This window comes from Curcuma longa, chromosome 14, assembly GCF_044706935.1.
Source record: "Curcuma longa cultivar G26 ecotype Majalengka, Jawa Barat chromosome 14, ITB_CL_G26_1.1, whole genome shotgun sequence".
Classification (NCBI taxonomy): domain Eukaryota; kingdom Viridiplantae; phylum Streptophyta; class Magnoliopsida; order Zingiberales; family Zingiberaceae; genus Curcuma; species Curcuma longa.
Genome location: NC_133874.1, coordinates 11,151,511 through 11,176,719, shown reverse-complemented (window position 1 = coordinate 11,176,719; position 25,209 = coordinate 11,151,511). Strand labels below are relative to the sequence as shown.

The 25,209-nt window shown below is 35.9% G+C and overlaps 3 protein-coding genes and 1 long non-coding RNA gene across 4 annotated transcripts in view; 2 read left to right on the top strand and 2 right to left on the bottom strand.

The window, feature by feature from the left end:
• LOC141844995 (phosphatidylserine decarboxylase proenzyme 2-like) overlaps nucleotides 1-4,149 on the top strand; it is a 76,691-nt gene extending 72,542 nt beyond the window's left edge. Inside the window, exons 15-21 of the mRNA XM_074732991.1 lie at nucleotides 939-1,085; nucleotides 2,397-2,492; nucleotides 2,582-2,656; nucleotides 2,764-2,856; nucleotides 3,697-3,783; nucleotides 3,871-3,921; nucleotides 4,066-4,149. Of these exons, the coding sequence (XP_074589092.1) occupies nucleotides 939-1,085; nucleotides 2,397-2,492; nucleotides 2,582-2,656; nucleotides 2,764-2,856; nucleotides 3,697-3,783; nucleotides 3,871-3,921; nucleotides 4,066-4,134 (618 nt within the window). The 3' untranslated portion in view covers nucleotides 4,135-4,149. The remainder of the gene's footprint in view (nucleotides 1-938; nucleotides 1,086-2,396; nucleotides 2,493-2,581; nucleotides 2,657-2,763; nucleotides 2,857-3,696; nucleotides 3,784-3,870; nucleotides 3,922-4,065) is intronic.
• An 8,954-nt stretch (nucleotides 4,150-13,103) lies between these two features.
• Nucleotides 13,104-17,567, bottom strand: LOC141844893 (nuclear transport factor 2-like). The gene is made up of 7 exons (XM_074732864.1): nucleotides 17,374-17,567; nucleotides 17,144-17,281; nucleotides 16,747-17,032; nucleotides 16,425-16,657; nucleotides 13,545-13,719; nucleotides 13,334-13,455; nucleotides 13,104-13,235 (listed from the first exon to the last, which is right to left on the bottom strand). Exons 1-7 carry the CDS (start codon nucleotides 17,422-17,424, stop codon nucleotides 13,104-13,106), a joined length of 1,137 nt encoding a protein of 378 aa, XP_074588965.1. The 5' UTR covers nucleotides 17,425-17,567.
• A 2,017-nt stretch (nucleotides 17,568-19,584) lies between these two features.
• On the top strand, nucleotides 19,585-23,566 carry LOC141845594 (uncharacterized). Its single transcript, XM_074733656.1, has 4 exons — nucleotides 19,585-19,987; nucleotides 22,545-22,829; nucleotides 22,931-23,101; nucleotides 23,270-23,566. The coding sequence occupies exons 1-4, from the start codon at nucleotides 19,982-19,984 to the stop codon at nucleotides 23,306-23,308; spliced, it is 501 nt and encodes a 166-aa protein (XP_074589757.1). The 5' UTR covers nucleotides 19,585-19,981; the 3' UTR covers nucleotides 23,309-23,566.
• A 496-nt stretch (nucleotides 23,567-24,062) lies between these two features.
• LOC141844653 (uncharacterized) lies at nucleotides 24,063-24,617 on the bottom strand. The gene is made up of 2 exons (XR_012603168.1): nucleotides 24,538-24,617; nucleotides 24,063-24,443 (listed from the first exon to the last, which is right to left on the bottom strand). It is a non-coding gene; the product is annotated as an uncharacterized LOC141844653 (long non-coding RNA).
• Nucleotides 24,618-25,209: the final 592 nt, after the last annotated feature.

The following is a 25,209-nucleotide window of genomic DNA, read 5'->3' as shown; positions in this document are numbered from 1 at the left end:
AAGGGACGTAAACCGAATTAATTTAACAATTGAAAGAATATGATAAAATGTTTGGAAGAGCATGTTTCTATTTTATTACACCAACAAACATTTTCTAAAAATCATGCATCCATGATAGGAAGGAGCACGGTTGACATTCATGGGTTTGGTTTGGGCTACAAATCATTACCCACACGGAAAACTTATATGTCATCCTACCATAGGGTGTCATATGACCATAATGGATTTAGATTCACTGGATCAAGGTTGATGTCAAGTCCCTAGTGTCTATCTTAAGAATCCAGTTGGGACCAACAACTCTTAGGTCTCAAAGAACTATCTGTTGAAAGACATGAGGAGTTCCAAAAAGGAAAAATGGTTAATTTATCCATAGCATTTTGGCACATCTAAAGGTTATTTATAGTTATTACATTTTTACAAAATTGCATTAATAGCTTGATTGTGTATTGAGATATCTAGAACACGTGTTTTGAAATATTGAGATATCTAGAACACGATTTTTAAAATTTACATTCGAAATAAAAGTTAATTGATATTTTTCTTAATATCAATCAACAATCAGTTGGCTCAAAAGACTCAATGGATTGAATGTTATTCATCTTATTTTAGTTTTAATTTTTTTCCAATCTATTTGCATGAATGATGGATTAATGGTAAAGACATAGAGTTTGGATGTTTTCAGTTACTAGAGTTTGGAGATAATGGGAAAAAAAACAGATGTTAATACATCTGCAATATAGTATTGAAATAAAGATTTAAAAACCAGTGATGTTAACTTTTTATTAGCTGTGCCAAATAATTGATACTCAGATACGACAACTGACAGCTGAGCTAATATGAATAAAATCAAAGAGGATAATAGTGTGATAATTATTGATTCTTATTGTTCCTATAAATGTCAATGGCATACTAATAGTTTCAAATATTTTTGTTTACAGACCTTCAATGAGTTTTTTATTCGAGAACTGAAACCTACTGCAAGACCTATCGCTTATGTTGGACGTGATGACATAGCTATTTGTGCTGCTGATAGCCGTCTGATGGCTTTTAATTCTACAAAAGAGAGTTTAAGGCTTTGGATTAAGGTGTGATGCTTACTCCCAAAGTCCAAAATTAAGTCCTTTTTATTAACAATCCTTAAAGTTCCAAAATTAAGTCCTTTGTCTATCAATCCTTAAAGTTAGTACAAAATTAAATCCTTTTGTTAACAATCCAATGGAAAAGGTTTGAACTTTTTTCTCACAACTTCTACATGCTAAATTCATTTACAAATATTACTTAAATATTTTTTGATCCATTATCTCTAAGAATTTATTTTTATTATGCTTTTAAATGTAATAAAAATCATGCTAAACGTCTTAGAAGAAAATACGAATTCCAAATTAGGTTTTGTTGCTATGATGGGTTTTACATTGCTCTAATATTTTGGGTGTTTATTCTAGAAAATTGTTTTAAGCTAATGCACATCCTAAAGAAGTTAGTTTTGCAAATGACTTTTCCATTTCTATGCTGTTTGCAAGACCTCTATCTAGAATGCTTTAATAATTTAGAATTGATGTAGATCAATACTATTCAATTTAAAAGAACGTTTTTTTATAAAAAATTAAGTTATGCTTTGTTTCTTTAACATTAATTATTTTTAATGATTGATTGAAATTGTAAATAATATTTCATTTTTTTCTATAATTTTTTTTCCAAAATTGTTTTGTACAAATGATCATCTATTTATATTTACTTACTAGTCATACAAATAAAAAGCTGTTCTAGTTCATTTTTAGTTCATTACTAAATCCATTAATGTCATATAATTTTAATGTTAAAAAAGGTATTCACGTTATTATATTCAAGATAACTATTTAAGGATCACAAGGTAAATTTAAACATCCAAAAGTTAATTTAAATATATTGAATAAGCAGCAAATTGTCTCTCAATTAACATAATGCATGGTGCTCAAAACTTGAATTCATAATCCATAATTATCTGAATTATGTGATTGAAGTTGATTTGTTTTTGCAGAGAAATAAATATGGGCAATTTATGTTTTGAATTCTTTTACCTTTCCCGCTCATTTATGTCTTGTTAGTTAATCACATTGCCTATCAATCTCCCTACAGCTATGGGTAATGTACTAGTAGTGTAATTCAAGGACAGTAATTGGAGCAGATTGTCTAACTACTGATTGTCAGTTTGCCACTCCTATTTTTGGATGATAACTTTGTAAGCTGCAGGATATCAATGATGCTATAAGATTTAAGAAGATGCCAATTGGTTTAAAAATTTGATCTTAGTATCATTTGCAATTTATTTGTGGATTGTATTTACTAGGAGCAAAATAATTCATAATTTATGGATGTTTATCAAGCGCACAAAGAAATGCTTTTTCTGCTTTCTACAGGGACGAAAATTCTCAATTCAAGGCCTTCTAGGGAAGGATGTATACTCTAATGAGTTTGTTGATGGATCTTTAGTAATTTTTCGACTTGCTCCACAGGTCTCTCTGTCACCTTTTCACTTGCTCTATATTTTTCAAAATTTTTCATTATTTGTTAAAACTTTTACATTTGTTTTTCATGGTTCCAGGACTACCACCGATTCCATGTTCCTGTATCTGGGACAATTGAGAGTTTTCATGAAATTCCAGGATACTTGTACACAGTATGGAACTATGTTTTCTTCTTCCAGTCAGATGTCTTCCTCTTCCTGCACTTTCTCCATTTTAAAGTTATGGCTCGATGCTTGATCCTAGTTTCAATTTTCTGAAGGTGAATCCAATTGCTGTAAACAGCAAATACTGTAATGTCTTTACAGAGAATAAGCGAGTTGTCTCTGTCATCTCGACATCAGAATTTGGGAAGGTTTGTAGTTTCGTAATATCATGTACTTGCATCGTTTTATGCCAATTTTGTTACGGAAAGCACTTGGGCAATAGCTGATCTTGTGACATTTTATGTATATCATGTATTTTGGTTTTTAAGATGCCAATTAAATCTAGGTCAAATTTATCACTTGGTCAGTGCCGTTTTTGTTTGTGTTCAGGATAATGTGGTAAATTCAATATTCTAAAAGGAACTCCATCACTATTTTGTTACAGTGAACACTCTATCTCTATGTACCTATTTTTCCATATTCCATCTTTGCTATATATTATGCTCTCAATTTTTTTCATTTATGAACACTTCCAGACCTTTCTAGAAGTTTGGTTACTTCTAGGATAGATACGATATCATTTGATCTTGTTGAAACAAGAGTTCTTTATCATTTTTCCAATAATTTGAAAGACTGATAAAAACTCTGATGAAGAGGTTTTAGCCCCCAATGGTAAGTTGTAAGGAGCCTCAAGACATTATAAAGCTCAAGGATGCCTCTTCCCTTTCAGACACCCACAACTCTTGTGGTTGGAATCGATGTCATGAAATGACCCATCAAAATCTTTAGCACAATTTGGATTTAAAATTGAGCATAGCTCTATTTCGTGTGAATACAAACCCAGTTACAAGCAATGTTGTCTTTGAATTATGCCAAGTTCAGCACATTTAGATGTTCAAAACATGAAGATATTAGAATTTTTCAATTTGTATCTCTGCTTTACCAAGTACATTTTTTATAGTTGGATAGAATTGTAGGGCTATAGATCCATCGAATAATTTCTGTAAACTTACTATACTAGCCTTATCTATGGTGCACATTTGTGGCAGGTGGCATTCATTGCAATAGGAGCTACAATGGTAGGAAGCATCACCTTTACCAAGGAAAAGGGTGACTATGTTCATAAGGGAGATGAGGTTTTTTAACTCTACCTTGCATTATCTGTGCATAGGGAAAAATCATAACCAGCCTTAACGGATTTACTTTTTATGTTCCGTTCTCAGTTTGGGTATTTCTCATTTGGTGGAAGCACGGTGATATGCATCTTTGAAAAGGTTAATATCTGATTCTTACCTTTGCTAGTTAAAATTTTTGATAGTTGAAAGAACAATGAAGTATCACACATTTATAGTTGAATAAATGATATTATTTTATCTATTTATATCGTTCAGAAAAGGTTCATATGTTTTCCTATGCAGCACTCAATCTCATTAACTCATTTAGTTGGTGCATCTGCGGTTCTCTTCTGCACGTCTGTGTCCTGTTAAGCAGCTTGCTTTTCCTCTTGCATTCTAGAAGCAGGCTCTAAAATCATAATTTGTAGTTGAAAAAGCCTAAACTTTCTATAGTTGAAATCATGTTCTCAAGTGTAGATCAGTATCAGCAATTAAATCCATCATTTTGGCAGCCGATTGACACCAAGATGTGTATCCACACAAATAAATGTTGTGTTGCTCACATATACACAATTTTGGTAGTATTGATTAAGGCAAGGCCTATCTTGATCAATGCCATCAAGAACTGATCAAGGCAATTCTCTTTCCATGACTCATACCTTAGTTCTATCGGATGAGTATGTTTTGTTTTATTATTTTTATTTGTTTATTTTGAGATTTTATTTGTCACTCGCACCCTTCAAAATTAAAATTTATAATTAACCAAAATCCATAATTGTCACTTAGGTAGTATAGTAGAGGTCCGGGTCGTCTCTCTCGTGAAATCAATGATAGAAAGTTATCTTAGACATATAGTGTGGGGCAAGGTTTAAAATATCGAGTCGTGCTGAAGTTTCGGTCTCAGACCGGAACGATACAGTTTCGGTACCGTACTGTACCGTGCCAGTATAGTTTCAATATTTTTAAAATATAAAATATATTAATTAATATAAAAAATTTAATCTAAATATTTAAAAATAAAAAATAATCATTTTTTAATATTTAATAAAGCCTATTTAAATATCTATAAGATCCATTTATTAACAATTAAATCCTACAATTAATAAAAGAATATTAATTATATATAATTCATAATTTAAGACACATTATATATCCTAATCACAAATTGATTCAAACAACAACCCATTTTACAATATCAACCCTAATTCACATAATTACAATAAAGTACAATAGTTTTCACAAATTACATTTTAACTAATCATTTACAACTAAATCTAAATTAACTAAACATCTAATTCTCTTAATCCAAATCCATACTAGATTGATACAATTCCATTCCATTACTGTAATTCCAAAACAAACACAGGCATGTCTCATTATCAAACAACTGTAACAAACACAATATCGTATGACTTTCAAACCATTAACTGGAACCGGTTCATAAATCAACAATTGCTCAAATACACAATACAAAATAAGATGTTCACTTTACTTTTCTAAAGAACAAATCACATTCCATCACCAACATTTAAATAAGAAAATCATTAACTCACATTGTTCAATTATAAACACGCTGAACAACCAAACATGCTTGGTAACATTCAGTGTAGTTCCTTCCTTAGCCACCCTGTCTTTGGGTTTCAGTGCAGAAGTGTTGGCTTTGCCCTTGGTTTGGGTCTTACCCTTACCTTTGGGCTTCCATTTGCCTTTGCCTTTCTGTACCATCAGCACGGTATCAGGCTTAGTCTTTTTAAGATTGGATTCAGCGGTTCTCAACATGCTGAGCATCTCAGGCAGAGGCTTATTAATTTCATTCATGTTATAGTTCATGACAAATTGACTATACTCTTCCGACAATGATTGCATGATAAGGTCAGTAGCTAATTCTTGGCTCAGTGGAAATCCTAGTTTTTCAAGGTTCTCGACATACCCAATCATCTTGAGTACGTGAGTTCCTATAGAAGTTCGTTCTTGTATCTTGCATGCAAATAGAGTTCCTACGTGGCAAGCATTAGGCATGATACATCCAATGCATCATCCTGATGCTTCTTGTAAGCATCTTTCTCCGCATGAGTGGCAGTAGTGGCGGGTGCTTCAGGAAGAGGTTGTTCTAGGACGTACAATTTTCGTTCTTGCTTTGACGACGATCCTTAAATTTTTGTATCAGTCTAGGAAATTTGCTTCGTTGAGCTTGTCCTTCTCAAGGACAGATCGCAGAGAGACAGTATTGGACGTATTAGATGGCATGGTGATCTACAACAGTAAAATGCATAAATAAGTATCATATCTAAATCATTTAATTAGGTATTTAATTAAATGATGCTTCTACTGAATCATAAAACTTTGGTAGAGACTAATCATGGATGTAGGCAAACTCATTTTGCCCACACTACTAGCTCCTAACCCAATAGCTACAAATTCATGTGAGATAAGATCCACATCATACCTCATCTTGAGTTAGCTTTGGCTAATCAACCAAAACTTAGTATGATTAAGTAGGCAATATTTTACCAATTACATCTTATGCAACTTTTGGAAACAAAAGGTCAAGATCCACATTACACATCATTTTGAGTTAGCTTTGACTAATCGCCCAAGACTTAGTATAATTATTCTCTTATCCAACCCTCTGACGAAAATCACAATCTGTTCACAACAGATCGTGACAAAATTTATCACACTTTTGTCAAATACAATCAGACTATAGCACACTTTTATTAGACAAACGTTTGTACATCTGTCAACATGATGATGCTATATCCTCTTAGTTTGATCAACACAAACTTTTGCATATAGACAAAATACTCATACAATTAAATAATCCATAACATGTCTTACTTCTATATCACATATAAAAGAAGAAAAAAATTGTACAATCTTTTGCAAGTGACTCTGATACTACTGTAGGGAATCCTATGCGATAAACGACAAATCACAGCGGAAAAAGGATCCCTTGAGCGATCCATGCGAAAGAAAACTCATACAAATTTAGATCTACAAAATCCTATTTAATAGGGTATACCTTTGGAACGTGCCCTTCGCTTATCCCGCTCGTCCAAAGTTTGTCGAATCTCTTGCACGTTCAAGTGTCCGTGCCTCTATGCGTATCCACATGAACACTCACTTTTGGAGAAAATTTTGGTTGTGCTAGCAACCCTTGATGGTGTGTTCGGCCAAGAAGAAGAGGGGGCAAGAAGATAAACATCCAACATGAGTTTTGGAAAGAAAAAACTCTTATATTCAAGTCATAAATACCAAAGGTTTATAGGCTTTTGGTATTCTCTCATTAATGCATGATTAATCCTTATTAATGATGCATGATAACTTCATCTTCTTTAATGCATGATTAATCCACGTTAATCATGCATGATGAATCAAACTTCATTCATCAACTTAGTTTAATTTGAGTCTAACTCAAATTCAACCAACTTGAGTCTAACTCAAGTCTTAGTCATCCAATAAGCTTAATGGTTTCTTTAGTCAAACTAAAATGAAGCTATCTCCAAAATAGAATATTATTTGTATGTGACTCAATAGGTTCTCGTAACGTTGGCAATGTTTCTAAAATCTATTTTAGAAACATAAGCAATGAGTGGCATCTAGCAATGCATCATTGCTACCAAAGTGATAAGAATATCGAGATCCAACATAGCCTTCGTAACTATGATAATGTATGACCATGTCCTTCTATACTCGATATCTGGATTGATCAACGAGGCATAGATTGTGTCATTCTCTTATCAATCTTTGTGTTTTTTGATCCCTAAGTAGACTCACTCAAGTAAATGAACTCAATATCTTATGTTAACTCATTTGAGCATAGTCATGCATTTTGTGGTCCTACTTTATCAAGAGGCCGCAAGATATCACTCCCGTTATATTGGGGGGATAGATCCCTTCTACATCACTCACATCTCTACGCATAATTCGATACATACCCAGTGATCGCTTTTATAGTTCACCCTGTTATGGGTGACGTTTGATGATACTAAAGTACATAACTCCTTATGTAGGGAACCATAGTGACTTCAGGTCTAAGGACTATTCATACCAATAGTCACATGAGAAAGTTTATGACACTCATATAACGATCCATGAAACTTTCTCATGGCGGGTCAATTCAGTATGCATTCTCTAGTGTATACTCATGTGTCAACTCGATATCTCATATCCATGACTTGTGAGATTAAGTCATCCAGTTGACTTACATGTTAGTCTCAACACATTAATATCGTCCTTAAATATTAATGCTTGATTAGGAATGATTAAAAGTAATGTTCTCTACATCATTTCATTATTGATTCAAAACAATCAATATAATGTAGATTAAAACTGTCTACCTAAGGACATTATTATATTTAGTTATTTGGCATAAACATAAAGTAAACATAATAATAAAAAACTTTGCCTTTATTAAAAATAGAATATGATACAAAAGTCCCTAGTCAATCATCACATAATTGGCTTTACGGCTACTACTAACACAAAGTCACGAGTCACATTACTGTTTTCGGTACTAACTAACGATCGACAACGGTCGATACGAGAGAAAAATCTAATTTCGAAAAAAACACAACAACATTTGTCATGATCGTTATCCAGGGCTTTCTTACTATCACCGGGAATCAGATTTTCGAAAAATAAGAAAAGGGAAAACAAGGACCAGAACACTTTTCGAAAAATATGAAAGATCACCATAGGCACATGGTGTTCCGACGATGAAACCCTAATAGCTACCCGAGATCTCGGAAGCTGCAACTTCTCCGGCCAGCAAAGAGTTCGGTGGCAGCTTTTCCGACGAACAATTCGGTGACAGCAAGGAGGCTTAGCAGGAATACCGACAATGGCAAAACCGTAACTCCAGCAGGGCTGTCCAGCGGTGGATCAAAGGGGCAGTGGCGGTGATCAGAGAGGAGAGGAGGGAACTCACAGCTAGGCTTCTTTGTTCTCCGACAGAGACAATCTCTGGTGGTCGGTTGCGGGCGGAAAGAATCGAGCTGGGCATCAGCGATGGCGAAACAGAGAGGAGAAGAGGAGGCGCAACTAGGGTTCATTGGATCCTGCTTACTCTGCGAGATCCTCACTGGCGGATGCGGGATCATAAAGAAATCGCGATTCCCATCCATCAGTTCTAGCGGAATCGGGCGTCGCGAGGGAAGAAGCCACGAGATGGGTTGCGTGTGTGCGAGGGTGATCAGTAGATCGGTTCGAGCGCAGGCTGAACCGGAAGAAAAGAAAATACAAATTGAACCGGATCGGGAATTTAGGATTTACTGTAGCAAACCTGGTTCAAAACTAAATCGCTTGGTTCAATAACCAAACGATCTCCGATTTAATCGAAATCGATTTTGTTCATTTGGTCTTCACAAGCCGAAGTTTCTCATCTCATCTATTTTGCCAAAATATCTTTCATCATAAACCAAACTAAGTTGGTTCATTTTGTCTTCCTAAGACGAAGTCCATTAATTTTCCTTTTGTCTGGTCCAACCAAACTTTCATTCTCTTGAATTGAGAATTAAATTCTCAAACTCATTTTAAGTCATTAGAAAAACTTGTAGTGCGTATGACCTAATAGGTTCTCGGTTATGTTGGTGGTTCATAATTAATCATTAATTATGGAACAATCATGAGTGACACCTAATAGTACATCATGATCCCCAATTGTCTGAAAAATCAACAATTGATTCCAGAATAATTTTTAAACCCTTTAGCAGTCAGAATGAAACATATCTCGTTCCTTTCACCGTCCCGTTTGGTTCGAGACATGGTCTATATGTGTCAGTTCCCACTAGGTTAGCTACGTCACACCTAGCCCAAGCTTGCTTTCTTGTCTTTGGATTCAAGTTACTTATACATGTGTCCAAAGTGTCATACTCTTGATATGTGATGCTTTGGCCAAAGACTTTTAGTAATAATCCTAATAAGCTACCGCAAGATATACGTCTCTTTTTACAAAGAGCGGTAAATCCTTTATAGGCTATTCAAACTCCTTCGGGCACTTTAACTTATACTCAATCATCCCGAGTCCACATCTCCTCGGAGATGTTTGCTTAAGATGTCAAAGTATAAGCCTTTATGACCAAGTTGACTTGAATACCGTAAGTCAAAGGAAAATCACACTTAGACTGTAATGAGATCTTTATTGACATATGTATCGAACCATATGAAGTCTCATGGAAGGTCACTCTAATAAACTGGTTATCTTTAATCAACATCTATGTTTAACTCTCAACATTCAATATTTCCAACTAGTGAGAGCAGCTGCTTAGCAAACCAAAGAGTTTAAACGTGCTAGTCTCAACAGAATCGACAACATCCACGTTCATTAATTTATCGACTATGGATAATTTCAATATATTATTTTGTTGCTTTTATTAGTTCATTCTGATGATTATTCTCGTATAACTTAGTTATATTTAATGAAAAGTCATTTTGAGTTATTTTCTCTATTTTGTGCATTTTGCACTGAGATTAAAACTCAAGATTTTTTCGATATGTCTATTCATATCTTGTGAAGTGATAATGTCAAAGAATATACATCCAGATTTATTTCAATCTTATATGGGTCAAAATGACATGCTTCATGAAACCCTTTTTATTTCAAATGAATGTTCCTAAAACATTTTGAGCTGATATAGTTTCTATATCATGTTTTCTTATTAACCGCATGTCATCCTCTATTCTTTATTCTTTATTCTTTATAGTGAGACCCCTTTCAAAATATTTTTTCCCAATAAGTTGTTTCTTGTTAACCCTAGGATATTTGGTAACATCTGTTTTGTTTGGGATGTTCGTCCATATCATTAAATTAGATCTCAAGTCTTTAAAGTGTGACTTCCTTGATTACTCTTGTCTTCAGAAAGGATATAAATGTTATTGTCCCAGTATTAACAAATATCTTGTTTCAATTGATGTTACTAGAAGACACTTTATTTCCAGTCTTTATCTATTCCAACTCGTTAGGGGAGAGATGATGATTTGTTGGTATATTCTGTCAAATCCTCCGCACTCGCCTCGGAACCAGATCATATCAAGCCTCCTATTATTCAAGTCTACTCCAGGTGTCAACCTCTTGATTCAGATCCTACACCTCCTCCTTTGTCAGCTGATCCAGTCCCGAGCAATGATCTCCCTATTGCGTTACGCAAAGGTAAACGACAACATACCTATCCTATTTTTTGTTTATTATAACAGTCTGTCGTCTTCCTCTTGTTCTTTTATTATTTAACTTGACTCTATTTCTATTCCTAAAACTGTCCATGAAGTCATATCTCATCTTGATTAGTATAATGCGATGATAGAGGAGATGAATGCTTTGGATGACAATGAGACTTGGAACTTGGTTGATTTACCTTTAGGGAAACAGACTATTGGATGCAAATGGGTGTTCACAGTTAAAGTCAATCTTGGATGGGTCAGTTGTCAGATTGAAAGCTCGTCTTGTCGCAAAGGGCTTTGCATAGACCTATGGTGTGGATTATTCTGACATTTTTTCTTCTATTGCAAAATTGACATTTATGCAATTGTTTATTTCAATGACTGCTACTCATCATTGACCTTTACATCAATTTGATATCAAGAATGCTTTTCTTCATAGAGATCTTTAAGAAGAAGAGTATATGGAGCAACCTTCTGATTTTGTTGCTCAGGGAGAATCAGGGCGAGTTTGTCATCTTCGAAAGTCCTTGTATAGTTTAAAACAGAGTCCTCGTGCTTAGTTTGAAAATTTTAATCAGGTTGTTGAAAATGTTAGTACGATAAAAAGAAAATCTGACCATTCTGTATTCTATAAGCAATCAGGAGTTGATATCATCTTGTTAGTTTTGTATGTAGATGATATTGTTATCACTGGAAGTGATGTTATGGAAATCTCATCTCTTAAGTCTTTTATTCATACTCAATTTTACACGAAGGACTTGGGGGTACTAAAGTATTTCTTAGGTGTTGAAGTTACAAGGAGTAAAAATATATATATTTCTATCTCATAGAAAATGTCCTTGACCTATGCTGAGACAGGAAAATTGGAGGCAAAGCCTTATAGTGCTCCAATGATTCAAAACATGCATCTCACAAGAGATGAGGAACTATTCAAACATCCTGAGAGATATCGAAGATTGGTTGAAAAGTTGAATTACCTCACTGTAACTCATTCAGATATTGCATATTCGATTAGTGTTATCAGTCAGTTTATGTCATCTCCAACAATTCATCATTGGACAGTAGTAGAGCAAATTTTAAGTTACTTGAAAGGGGCGCCCAAACGAGGTATCATGTATGCAAATCATGGACATACTCATATTGAATGTTTTTCAGATGCAGATTGGGCAAGTTCCAAAATAGATAGAAGATCTACTTCAGGTTATTATATCTTTTTATCGAAGAGGAAAAATTTAGTCTCATATAAGAAGAGTGGAAACAAAATATTATATCACGATCCAATGCAAAGTCAGAATATAATCCTGTGTTTCATGAGCAAACTAAGCACATTGAAATTAATTATCATTTTGTTCGTGAGAAGATTCAACAAAACTTGATTTCTACAGGATATGTGAAGACTAGTGAACAACTAAGAGACATCTTTACAAAAGGTTTAAATGGAATTCGGATTGATTATCTTTGTAACAAGTTGGGCATGATTAATATCTATGCTCCAACTTGAGGGGGAGTATTAGTTGTATATATGATACCATATTAGCTTATATATATATATATATATATAAATATATATTATATATATATATATATATTTATTAATTTCATAATTGTAGATAGTTTCCTAAGATGAGATTAGTTTCCTAAGATGGGTTTCTAGTCTTGTATATAAATATACCTTATCTTTTAATAAAGTGATATATTCCTTTTCTACCTCAAGTAACAATCTTCAAACACAATCTTAGGGTTATTTGGACCACCTAGACAAACCACTTGGGCCACCAAAGTCACGGTTTAGAACAATATTGTTACCTCGTACATTCAAAACCATAAAAACTCAATTTCCTTTTCCCCTTGTCCTTTCAATTGTTCTTTTTCAAAAAATTTATTTTTATTCAATTCCAACTTTCCAAGCTAATCAATTCTACTAGTTTGATAATGAGTACTCTTTTGTATCAGTGCATATGAAAACTGGCAGTAGTTTCCAAATTCTAGACAAATTTGGTGAAGGTTTGGTAAGCTGGTCCCAGTTCAGATCAAGGTCTACAATCAATACAATCAACAGTTTCACATAAAGCATGCAGATGAAAAAACACCCTAATATTAGATTAAATTAGGATATACTCAGAGATTTAGATTTGGGATTTGGATTTATGATATTGCATGGATCAAAGCTCAATCTAATTTGACTATAACCCCACTCTAAATTTGAGCAGCATGCAACGAGTAAGTAAGATCAAGTATAATAGAAGTACCTCTAGTGCTTTCTGCACAGAATTCGCAGCCTCAAACTCTACAAATCCATAACAAAAACCTTGTAGCTATGGACAAAAGCAAAATGTATACTTCCGTATTAGGTTAAAGCAAAAGTCAAAGGAAATCAGAAATTAAATACTGGAGGTCTTTAAAAAAAACAAACCTTGTGACTTCTAACTTGTATTCCATCAGGCTTAATTGGACCAAATTTCTTAAACTCTTGTTCAAGTTGCTCAGGTGTTGCATCCAATGGCAAACTTTTCACAAATATGGAATGGCCATCAGCTAAAAAAGCTTACCATGTATAAGTATCAAGAGAAATTTCTGAAGTTACTGGCAAAAGGAAATTTTATCTAAATGAATATCATTATCACCTTCTGCCTCAACAACATTGCTTCTTTCTGCAGTACTAAAATTGGCAGTAGGTGTGTCAGTTGTAGGAACTGCTGAAGGAGCAGGGACAGGCACTGGTTCTGGTTTAGCTGTTGGTTGCCTATGAGGAATGCGTGCCGGAACTGCTACAGCAGTACTATCTTTCATTATCTTTACCTGCATCCACACTCTAGATCCTTACAAGAGGTATGCTAAAATACAGGTAAGCTAACAGGCATTTACATCTGTAGTTTCCTTGGAACTTTTGATCAATAGAAAGACAACATACATACAAATATTTGTATTCAAAAAATGGTTATTTGGTATCAAACATAGTCCTTTTTTCTTTTCCTTTTTCAATAAGTATGTTTTAGGGAAATGTATTAATCCCTAGTTAGTCCCCTCTACTATGTAAATGTATTGTTCTTCTAATAACTTTACAATTACACTCATGGAGATTATATATTCGCATCTAAGTCTCTGTATATATTACACATAAGTCCCTAACACTCTAAAGTGGTTCAAATATATTGAAAAGACATAACCCATTAGAAATGTACTCATCTCTAAGACCTCTTAAGGACTTATCAATAGCTAATTAATCAGTTAAGCATTATTTTTTCTATAGCAATAGTGCTTAATTGATATACCAGAGTCCAATACTTCTCTCTTCTCTGTAATTTTTAAGCTTTCCTTATATTGGATTTGTGCAACAGCTTATACTATTTATTATGCAATGTGTTAGACGAGATCTAAATCTTCAGACCTTTGACACAGTGAGTGATAAGTGTCAGGGTGATGCCACAGGAAGGGGAATGACAAGGTCATGTGGGATGGACAGATAGTGACAAGTATTGGGATGGTGCCACAGAAAAGATGGTGATAGTCATTGGATGAAAAACAGTTCACAAGCACAGCACACTGAAAGACAATGTTGGTGGATGTTGCAAAAGTAGTGACCAAATTTAGAGGTAATCTTTTGGATTTCATGTTTCTTGACACAAATCAAGATAGAATAAGAAAGTAGAGGAGACAAGATTGTGGGCCTAGTTAGCCTATCTCAAGGCAGAAGCAAGTGGCTCAATTGATGATCTCAAGGAAAAGCAAATAGAACTTTTATTCACTATGCAAAAATAAAATTTTGAGGACTCTTCAGTAATAAAATTAACAATGATATAGGTTTTAAATAAATAAATAAATAAAAACAAAAAATCAACCTACTTAAGGCTCAGTCAAGATACATTAAGGTAGAATGGAAAAAAAAGTACAGTAAATAGAATAACAAAAAACTCTGGAGCTAGAAAATGGTTCATATAAAATAATTCATTGAGATTAGAAGATCCAATGTAATATTTTAATTTTCTCGATTTTCTGATTATTTTTAGTCTACTTTGCATAAGTTTCAATTAGACAGTATACATGTACCTAGCATGAGACCAAGGCTAACAATGTTATCTCATATTCTACATCATCCCATCCGGTATCACATCCAGTGGTATCAGAACTAAAAGGCCTTCTACATGTCTGATCCTTACTAGAACGTCCTCCACTACTGCCTTCCACCACAACTTCCCTATTTGTTTCAACCAAGAAGATATTCCATTTCAACTTGTCAAAATCAAGCTCCTCAATGCAGAAAGAATAATATAAAATAAAACCAGTTGGTATAAATAAAAAAATGTGTATCAAGCTATAGATGATACCACCAGACATAATACAGGTTACATATGACAAAAACAGGCGAGGATATAAGATCATTCTCTACTTTTATCAATTTCATGATAAAGGCACATTTCAATCAAACACCTTGCATAGAATCAAAGAGAATTGTTACTGGTTATCAAATTATGACTCTTACAATAACCCTAAATCCCTTGTATAGGTTTTATAATAAACCAAATCTAGTTAAGACTTGGAATCATGACTATTACTGATGTTTAGGCAAACATAGACCAAATTTAATTAAAATAAGCCAACTAAATTATGATAATTGGGATCTTGGAACTAGTTTATTTATTTAAATTGTTTTATAAGTTCTAAAATTAAGCAAACAAGCTCACAATAGAAAATTTTCAAGCATTTATATTAGCCCTAAACCCTAAACCCTAAAAATCCTAAAACCCAAGACCTGCTTGCTTAAATTTTATATTATTACCGTTTGACTTGTCAATCATCAAGTTAATGTACTTGCTATCAATTTATGATGTTGTGAGTTAATACTAAAAAGTGAACGACAATGAAAAATGGGATAAATCGTTACTAAAATTGTTCATCAACTGGGGAGTCTCACAAGTTACCAATTAGCTTCTAAAAAGAATTATCACAAAATTACGTTGCTAAAGAATAGTGTTTAACAAATAAAAAAAACCAATATATATTTATTTAGTTTAATTCATAAGTGGGAAATGTGCTAGAAAACATCAGCTATACAAGTTCAGTGATATTAAATGAAAGGTGAAGTTACGCGATAAGATACAATTAAAAAAACAAACATTTGAAAGCAAATAGGAGTAGCTCCAAAAGATGACAAAATAAATAAAATGGTAAAGAGATGAGCAAAGCAATTAATAGACTCTAATTATAAGGGTTGAATACTAGAGTGGAAGGTGCAATGGATTAAGGAAAATAAAAAGAATACTTTTTAGATAATGCATTTACAAAAGATTCATATATTTTGAATATTATTAGTAATAATGCCTCAAATAGAGATCAATGAAGGATAAAGTTCAATGTGGTTGATCAAATAGCTAGGGCAAACATGCCTAGTACAAAATGAATGGCAAACATAGAATCAATGTAACAAATAGAATGCATAATTCTAAAAAAACTTGAATGAGGTTATGACAAAAAGATCAACAATAAGGTTGACCTTTAGTACTCACAATGGAAGCATATGATTTCTTTGGCATGTCTTCTTGGGCAGTGACAGGACTTGATTCAACTACCACCACCGGGCTAACAGATGGAACTTCGTTAATCACCTCTGCTATAGGTTCTTCCTCTTCCACAACGAGGCCATTTTCTGAAGGCTTATATACTACCTCCTTGTCCAACACCTCATCCTCTACTGAGATAGTTTGATCTAGAGCTTGTTCCTCTTGTTGTGGGGGTAAAGCTGCAGGTCAAAAGCAACGGCAAGATTTTTTTTTTTTTAATAAACTGATAAAATCTACAGCAAGACTAGAGGGTTATATCAAGACAGACCTTCCTCTGCAGCATGAGGTTCAGCATTACCATTCGCCAGGCCTTGATTCAGCTGCTGGTGTTCAGCCTCTTCCACAAATCTGAATATGTCGTTCAACACAAAAAAGCCATTATCCTGGGGAGCAAGGAAGAAAGACTGGATGAAGCTTCTCTTGACATTGTCCTCCCCTGTGAGGTAGCCAGTCACAAGAACAGTCACCCCATCACCAAAAGATTCTTGTGCATCCACAGTCTTCATCTCAGCTCCAACATAACCAGTCGACAACAACAGCTTCTGGTTGATCGCCTGCATCCCGTTCAACAACAAATACAAGAGAGGGAAAAAAATTATCAGAAGAAGAAAGAATCTAAGGTGAGCATAACGGGAAGAAAAAAAAAATGAGTTTGGTGCGCTCACCTCAGTGGTGGTGACCAAAATCATGGCGCCATGAGCATCTGGCCTGCCAAGTTTGCTGCTTTCCTGGTAGAACCGGTGCAACATATCAGGCGAATGCTGAAGGATATGATAGTATTGATCAACGAACGCGTTGCCCACCTGGATCACCAGCCATCATGTCAGACGATCACAAGAACAAAAAGAAAAAAAAAACATCAAAAGAGAAAGAACGGGGCAAACGAATCCGCTACCACTTCAGCAGGAAGCGGAGATCTTTCAACACCGGCCGGCTGTGCTGCCATTTGGCTTGAGGCGGAGGTCCAATAAAGCCCTAGAAACAGATCCGAAGGGCAGCCGAGCCGAGGACGACTCAGGTAGTCGGAAGAGATCAGCTGGCGGCTGCCTCCCTGTTCTAGGGTTTTGATCTGGAGTTCGGGATCTAGGAACGAAGGGGAGGCAAACGGAGAGTCGCGGAGTTTTAACACGACGGGACGAAAATAGGCACGTGCGAAATCACATGCTACTCCCACGCACGCGGTGGAGCTATGATTTACCTTCACGCCAAGCACGACACGTGTATTTACGATCCGATATTACGTTAAAAAGAGATATTTATTTTCATTGTAGTAAATAAATATTTCTACTATTGACGGTTGACCTGTTAAAATACCACATTAAGCAAATTCAACATAATTAGAAAATTAATGTTGATATGATGACATCATAAACAATATAAGTTTATGATATAATAATTATATAAATAAATATTTAGAAAAAAGATTTAGTTTGTGCAGATAATTTAGAAACAAATTTAGATAATTTTGATAAATTAAGAAAGATATAAATGCAGTAGACGAGAATCAATATACGAATTTTAGGTCAGCATTTTAATAAAAAATTAAATGAAAAATAATGTGCATTGCGTGAGCGTTGACTCGATAAAAATTATATATTATATGTATATTGAGATCTCGTTCCGAACGAGTAATCGACCACCCGATTGGGAAGTTGACGGCTGAGATGGTTCTTGGTAATCACAAAGAGGGGAGAAAGAGGCTAAAGGATTTGGAGGTGTCGTTGAGACCTACAAAGCAAGAGAGAAGAGAGTAAGAACAGATGTCAGGGGTGCCCTGACTCAACTGCTCCGACGCTAATTAAGTCTGCTTTTCTCATGGGAGAAGGAAAAAAGAGTGAGCTGTTGAGCATGAGTGTGCAGGTAATCATACCTGTCTCTAGGTACAGGGGATATATATAGAGATCGATGAGAGAATAAGAGAAACATGTCTTATCTCAATTAAGGAGAATATCTCTAAGTAAAGATTCTGTTCCCATCTAAATAAGGAGGATATTCCATTCCTCATTCATTTCAATACCGCATCATATTGTACCATCATGTCACATTAAAGGGAAAATAGATTAACCACCCCCACATGATTGCCTGTGTCCTTCTGGTGATGACCTATCTAGCTGACTAAAGGAAATGATCAGGGCGGAGTTGGTTGAGTGTTAAGCAGGACATTGAAGGAATGAAGCATGATCAACAGGGGAGCTCGAGTCGAGATCGATTGGGATCGAGACGGAATATGATTGAGAAGAGCCTTATAGTTGGAGCTCGAAGTCGGGTACAAAACCGAAGTCAAACCTTAGGAGAGATTGAATGTGAGTTCTCAAGCGAAGCCTAACGCTGAGTCGGGTGTTTGACCTGAGCTGCCTTCTGAGTTAAGCTCGTGAGCCTGAGTTGCCGAGTCGAGAGTTTGACCCAGACCTAAGGGATCAAGCCGATCAATCCTAGAATCATGTCTTATGTCTAAAGTATAATCTGTTTGGACTGAATCTTGACTTTTCTAATCCGATCATACCAACCTATAACAATATATATCTATATATGTGTGTTATAAAAAATCTTATTTATTTTTAAATTTAATACGTGGAAGATTATGAAATATTTTTTTGAATGAATATAAAACTAATTTTTAAAATCATATGCATGTCATTAATTAAAATTGATTTGTCATTGGACCGAGCATAAACTTATGATGAGCATAATATACATACGAAGAGAAGATATAAACAAAAAAAAGGTCAACTCTATGCTGCTCATATTTTACAAAGTGATAGAGATTGTAACTATTAGCACAATATTATGTTAATTAACCCACCAAACTTGTTAAACACTCTACTAAATCTAGTTGAATATTTTAACTAAATATTTATTAATCCTGAGTAGTTCCACAGATTCAATCTATCTTTCCAAAAGGGAGAAAAAAAACTAATGAAAATCCTACACAAAGCTCTCATATAGCCTTTTGAGTATTTAATAACAAGCATCAATTGAATAAGGTTTGGACAATCATTGGAGTTTCCAAACAGTAGAATTTTTTTTGCGTACCAACTCTGTCACCCTTCTTCAAGGGATACCAATCATGCTTTTTCTTCCACCAACGTGACATAAGATTCCTGAGGCAAGCAAGAGAACCATTGAACCAGTCCATGTCTTCATCCAATTTTCTTCGACGTCTTTGACATATCCATCCTTCAAGCCTAAGAAAAATATAAAGCAGTTTGTCAAACTCGAGCCAGTTTGTTTTTGCTTTTTGGGTTCATCAGCAACTAGAATTCTTATCGCGAGAGCAATCAAAAGATTGCATTTTGCGAAAGACTTCCTGTTGCTCGTCCAAAAGTCTCCCTTTGTTTAATAATAAACAAAGTCCAACGCTTGTTTATATGGGCTTCCACCCTTGAAGCCTCTGCCATTAGGGATTGCAGGAGCTGTTCAGGGTTGAAGGTTGAGGTGGAGGAAGGTGGAAAGGCGGCGCCTTTCTAGGGTTTGTTCCATACTTCCAGGAATTCAAGTTGCAAATGAAGGTGAGTTGCTGACTCGCCTTTCTTTTGCCTTCTTGCTTTAGTGTTAATTAGTTCTTCTGGAATGAAGACTGTTCTTGATTCAACTCGAATGTTTAGGATCAGATTGAGGAAAAACTTAGGGTTTGTTACTGATTTCCTTTTCTCTTCCTTCTTTTTAGCGGTATGTAGTTCTCCTGGGCTAAAGGTTGTGCTTGATTCAACTGATGGACTTGGAAATCTTCCTTGCCTTTTGATTCATTCATCTGCTATGTGCTTCTCATGTTCATGTGAATGTTTAGGATCAGATTGAGAGAAAACGTAGGGCATGGTACAGATTCTGGTGAGCAGGAGATTAATTTGGGGCAAAAAACTATCTTCCACTATTTGGTAGTGTTATTGATTAATAGTTTCGATATAAAGTACCGGTTGATGGTTTCAGGGTGATTGATCCTGAAAAGTTAGGAGTAACATTAGTTGATGATGACAATCTCAAGAACGGCTAAATTTTGCTGGATTTTGTGTCTCAAGTTTTTGGAACTAAATGCAGGTTGGAAATGAGTTGTTATGCCGTTGTACTTGAGAAAATTTTCAAACAATCTTGTGCAGTATCAGAAAGAGGGCAGTCTATGTCAACTGATCTTAGTATCAGATGAATGTCTTAAGAAAAGAATAGTTGTTCTACTCAGTTTATGAGTTCGCTTACAGTGGAATAGTTGTTAACACTCGTATTCGAGTTCGAGTAACAACGAATCTAACTGTCATTGTTGATGAACAGAGTAGCAAATGTATTCTCATAAATGCAAGTTGATGTTCGATTTAGAATTGAATATTACTGATGATATAGTTTTGCATAAGGTTTGAGTAGTCAGCATCTGATAGTTGTGACTCACGGCTTGTTGTTGTTTTAAAGATCTGCATCCTTTGCCGCTAGGGGGAAAATATTGCCTTTCGACCTCGATTGGGAAGGAGAAGCTTGAGTTTCACGATAAATGTGTACTGTTCCGGCTGGATGCCGTGGACGGTCAAGTCATCAGTCAACAAAGCTCCAACTCACGCACCGCTGCTCCCGTCTGTAAAGGGATTTGAAGAGAAATTGAACGAACAGATTACAGGGTGCCGGGGATTCCCGACAGGCCATTTCGACGCTCAAGTCAGTATTGGAAAATAATAAGAAGAATAAAAAGTGTATGAAGTCGCTGAAGTTGGCGAGAGAGGAGTTTCATACCTGCAGGAGGGTTTATATACTTACAAGAAGGAATATCCACGTCGATCTGGGGTAGACCTCTGTCAAAGAGACCAATTTTGACGATTGTTGACAGAGGGCCCCGACAAGAGGCATCTGGGGGACCAACTCTACCAACCTCAGAATTGCCCTGTGGTTCGGTGGTTACTGATTATTCTTTCTTTTTGGCTGTATGTGCGCACACGAGGGGATACAGGGAACCATGCTTGACAACTTCGTAACCGCCCTGACATCTTGGCAGGGCTCGTACGCTTGAGGGATTTTGACAGCTTTTGTGGGAGGCGGAGGCGGTAGCTGAGGTGAGGCGTGGAGAGTCGGAGCTGGCCGAGAGACCGAAATAGTCGAGGTCGGGATGACCGAGAGGTCGAGAAAGATGGAGTGCCCGAGGTGGACGAGACTGAGAAAGATGGAGTGGCTGAGGTGGGCGAGCTCGAGGTGGCCGAGATCGAGAGAGATGGAGTGACCGAGGTGGCCGAGTTCCGAGGTGGAGTTCGAGATGGTCGAGGCCAAGAGAGATGGAGTGACCGAGGTGGCCAAGCTCGAGGTGGTCGAGACCAAGAGAGATGGTCGAGATCGGGATGGGCGAGAGGTCATGACTCAGGTCGGGACGAACGAGAGGCCGAGATGACTCAGGTCAGGACGGCCGAGTGGCCGAGATGACCGAGAGACCGAGATGGCTCGGGTCAGGATAGGTGAGTGGCCGAGATGACCCAGGTCGGGACGGGCTAGACTAGATGCTCGAGACTCAGATGATGAGTCGAGATGGCCGAGTGACCGAGTGGCGATCGAGATGAGATGAGGTGAAGGCGCTAGTTCACTCAAGGTTGATTTGATTTTCTGACTTGACACATCAGCTCGCCCCTCGATCATCCCTACCACGTAAGGCTAATTAGGATCCACCACATCACGTACCATTACAATGAACTGAGCTTTGAAAATAGACAAGGCTGTAAAGTTTGGAAACCGGCATATGACCAATTATTCTTGAAAGTGATTCGCATAGAGGAAAAAGTGAGCTACGAATAAAGCTTGTTGGCTCTAAATTACATTTGTAAGAAAGTTTTCACTAACTTTTGTGAGGATCCCATTTGTTCTTTTCCTCGTTGATAATTTTTGTTGGAAGTATGATATCACTTATATACAAACTGTGCAATCGATATACTATGATGAAAACAATTCGACAATGGATCTACATAAACTACTATCTCTATATACTAAGGTTCTCACCAAACTTACTAATTAGAAAGCTTAACTATTGATTTTTCTTCTTATTCTCACGAGGTTCTAAATCATTGAGACTTTGGTGATTTTGCAAAGTCTAAACTAACTTTGTAGGAGCATGGGGATCATGTACCTGAAGGCGCCAAACCGAAAGAGGATTCTGAGCGAAAGGATAGACGAAGAGCAGGGAGAGATGATACTCCCAAAACTCTCAAGCACCCTGTCAATTACGACAACAAAGAACGATCATTTACTAAGGAAGCAGTGAACGCACAACACGATAATGGACAGAAACATTCTGTAAAAGGTTCGAATACTTTGTCAACAGACAGAGGCAGCTCATCAGAAGATGCCTCCAGAAAAACTAGAAAGAAGCATCACAACCAAAGCTACGAAACTGTGAGTTGCTGTCACCTTCTCTTCTTTTCTTTGCTTGCAATTAGAAGCATCTCCATTGCATGAGATTTACTGATCTAATAATGTTTTTGTATCGATGCTAGCCCATGGAAGATGTTGTAGTACCACCGTTCGCAGACTGGGAGAAAAATCCTGAATCTGCTGAAAATTATACTGATGTTTTTCAGATAATAGGTGATAGTCGAAAAACTCCCGGTACTCCAATCAAGTATTCATTTGAGAAAAACACTAAACCAGAGAATACTGAACCTAAGGTGAATCACTTACCTTGTATCATTGTTTGGCATAGTAATGACTAAACCTCAATGAAAATTTGTCTAGTTACAGTATGATGAGTTATTTCGGATAAAAGTTAAGATTGATAACCATGATGACAGAGCTACTAATGATGTGTTTGAAGGAAGTTCTCTTTCTGATTACAGGGTTGTTTTGGACGCTGCTTCAGTTGGATTTCAAAGTAAAGATCTTGCTAATAAACTTCATGAAAAGTTTCTTTTTCATGTTCAAGACTTTCTAGAGTGTATATGCGCCAGTCCAGTTCGGCTGAAAGAGTGTGATTGTTGCTTTGAAGAACTCAGGAAAATCTATGTAAATACCGCGAATAAGCAGCCATTTGAATGGCGATATGCTTCAGAATAGTTAGTTTGAGTTGATTTCCTTATTAGTATCATGTATCTTTGCGAACATTTGATAGAAATTGGTGAGTGCATTTATCTTTGCGGACGTTGGTTGTGATTTGGACAGACTGGTCTAAGTAAGCTGAGCTGGTCAATTAGTCTGAGTGGATCGATTGAATTAGTCCGGTGGATGAATTTGGCAACCCATTTCAAAGTTAGTTCGATCACAGACAATCAAAACCCGAAATTTATCACAAGTCATCGCGAGCAGTGCATCACTTACATGTATGAACAAATGCGGTCATATTGAGGATGCAATCCAAGCATTTGTGTAGATAAGATGGACTTCAAACCAAATGAAATCATATGGTCTATTGTGATGAATGATGACAAAGACAAACTTCATTTCTTCAGAGCCAAGAGTACTGAGAGGTACAAGTTAATGGAGAATTTGCTTTACAAAGCAACAAATTTCGGCTATGTTCGTTACAAAAGTGTCGAGTTTTCAGACAAGGAAGTTGATGAAAACTCACATGGTTCTTCCATTGAACACCATAGTGAATGATTGGCTATTGCCTTGGGCATGATCAACACATCATTTCACATTAAAGTTGGTTATCCGATAACATTAAAGTTTACTCTAACCATAGAAGCTCAGTCCCTCTAAATGTGAACTGAGACTTTGGCTCCCATATTTGTACAAGGATTAAGTAGTAAGAAAGCATATATACAAGGATGCATAGAGCCTTCTTTTCGGTACACAAGTATATATATGGTTCCTACTTCCTCCAATCATCGTCGATTCGCTCGAGCCTGAGCCGCTCTTGAACGAAGGAAATGAACTTTGCAGCTCTTCTATCGACTTCGTTACTATAATCGTAGCTAGTAAAGTTGCCCATTCCTTCCTTGATGGAGGAACTTTTCGTCTTGATTGAGGGCATCATGTGTTCATCTTCCCCATGGAAACTCGATGGAACTCCTAAAGGATTTCAAGTAGAAATCATCTTATTGGCATGCTATATAATTAAACTTATAATAGTGGCTTTGGTGATAAAAAGATATAGTCGACCGACCTCTAGTTGGCAATTTACGCTTGTAGAGCGACTCCATTTGCTTTCTAAGTTCTTCCTTGTTTCGTCAAACTCAAGAGCTTGAAAGATGATTTAGATCTTTCACTCACTCGAGTGCTATTTATAGTATCAGGGAAGGAAGGTTGATGAATGAAAACTCATATCTAGTGCATACAAGAAAATGATAGGTTAAAAAGTAAGTTTTTTATTAACATAATTAAAAAAAATTAGTGTATAGAAGAAGAAAAGAATAAGCTAAAAAATGATTTGTTTTATTTTTTGAAAAACATAGTTAAATTATCTAGCGAGAAGGAAAGGAGTGAGTTAAAGTATCTCTTTTGAGATAACTATGAAATTTTCTTTTCCATGGGTAATTAAAATATCTACCTAGTGGAAGAAAAGATATGCTAAAGTATTTTTGAGAGTATCCTTGAAGATATAAGTTTTTTACCTTTATTTTTAAAGCTAAAACGTGCTTAATGACCTCTTTACTTAGGAGAACCCTAAGGACAGATAATACATCTTTGCGGATAAAGATTCGCTATGGAAAAGCAAAGAATAATGATTGACAAGTTTGAATCAATGATGAACTCTTAGCCAAATGACTACTCCAATCTTTGTGGTAAGTAGTTGTCGCAAACTTACGGTGGTCTATCCATAAGGAGGTCGTGAGTT

Coding starts and splice junctions, on each gene's coding strand:
- LOC141844893 (XM_074732864.1), bottom strand. CDS start 17,424: ATGGCAGCACAGCCGGCCGGTGTTGAAAGATCTCCGCTTCCTGCTGAA. Junction 17,282..17,373: donor CTCCGCTTCCTGCTGAAGTG/GTAGCGGATTCG, acceptor CTGGTGATCCAG/GTGGGCAACGCGTTCGTTGA. Junction 16,658..16,746: donor ACCTCATGCTGCAGAGGAAG/GTCTGTCTTGAT, acceptor TTTGACCTGCAG/CTTTACCCCCACAACAAGAG.
- LOC141845594 (XM_074733656.1), top strand. Junction 22,830..22,930: donor ACAACCAAAGCTACGAAACT/GTGAGTTGCTGT, acceptor TATCGATGCTAG/CCCATGGAAGATGTTGTAGT. Junction 23,102..23,269: donor CAGAGAATACTGAACCTAAG/GTGAATCACTTA, acceptor TTCTGATTACAG/GGTTGTTTTGGACGCTGCTT.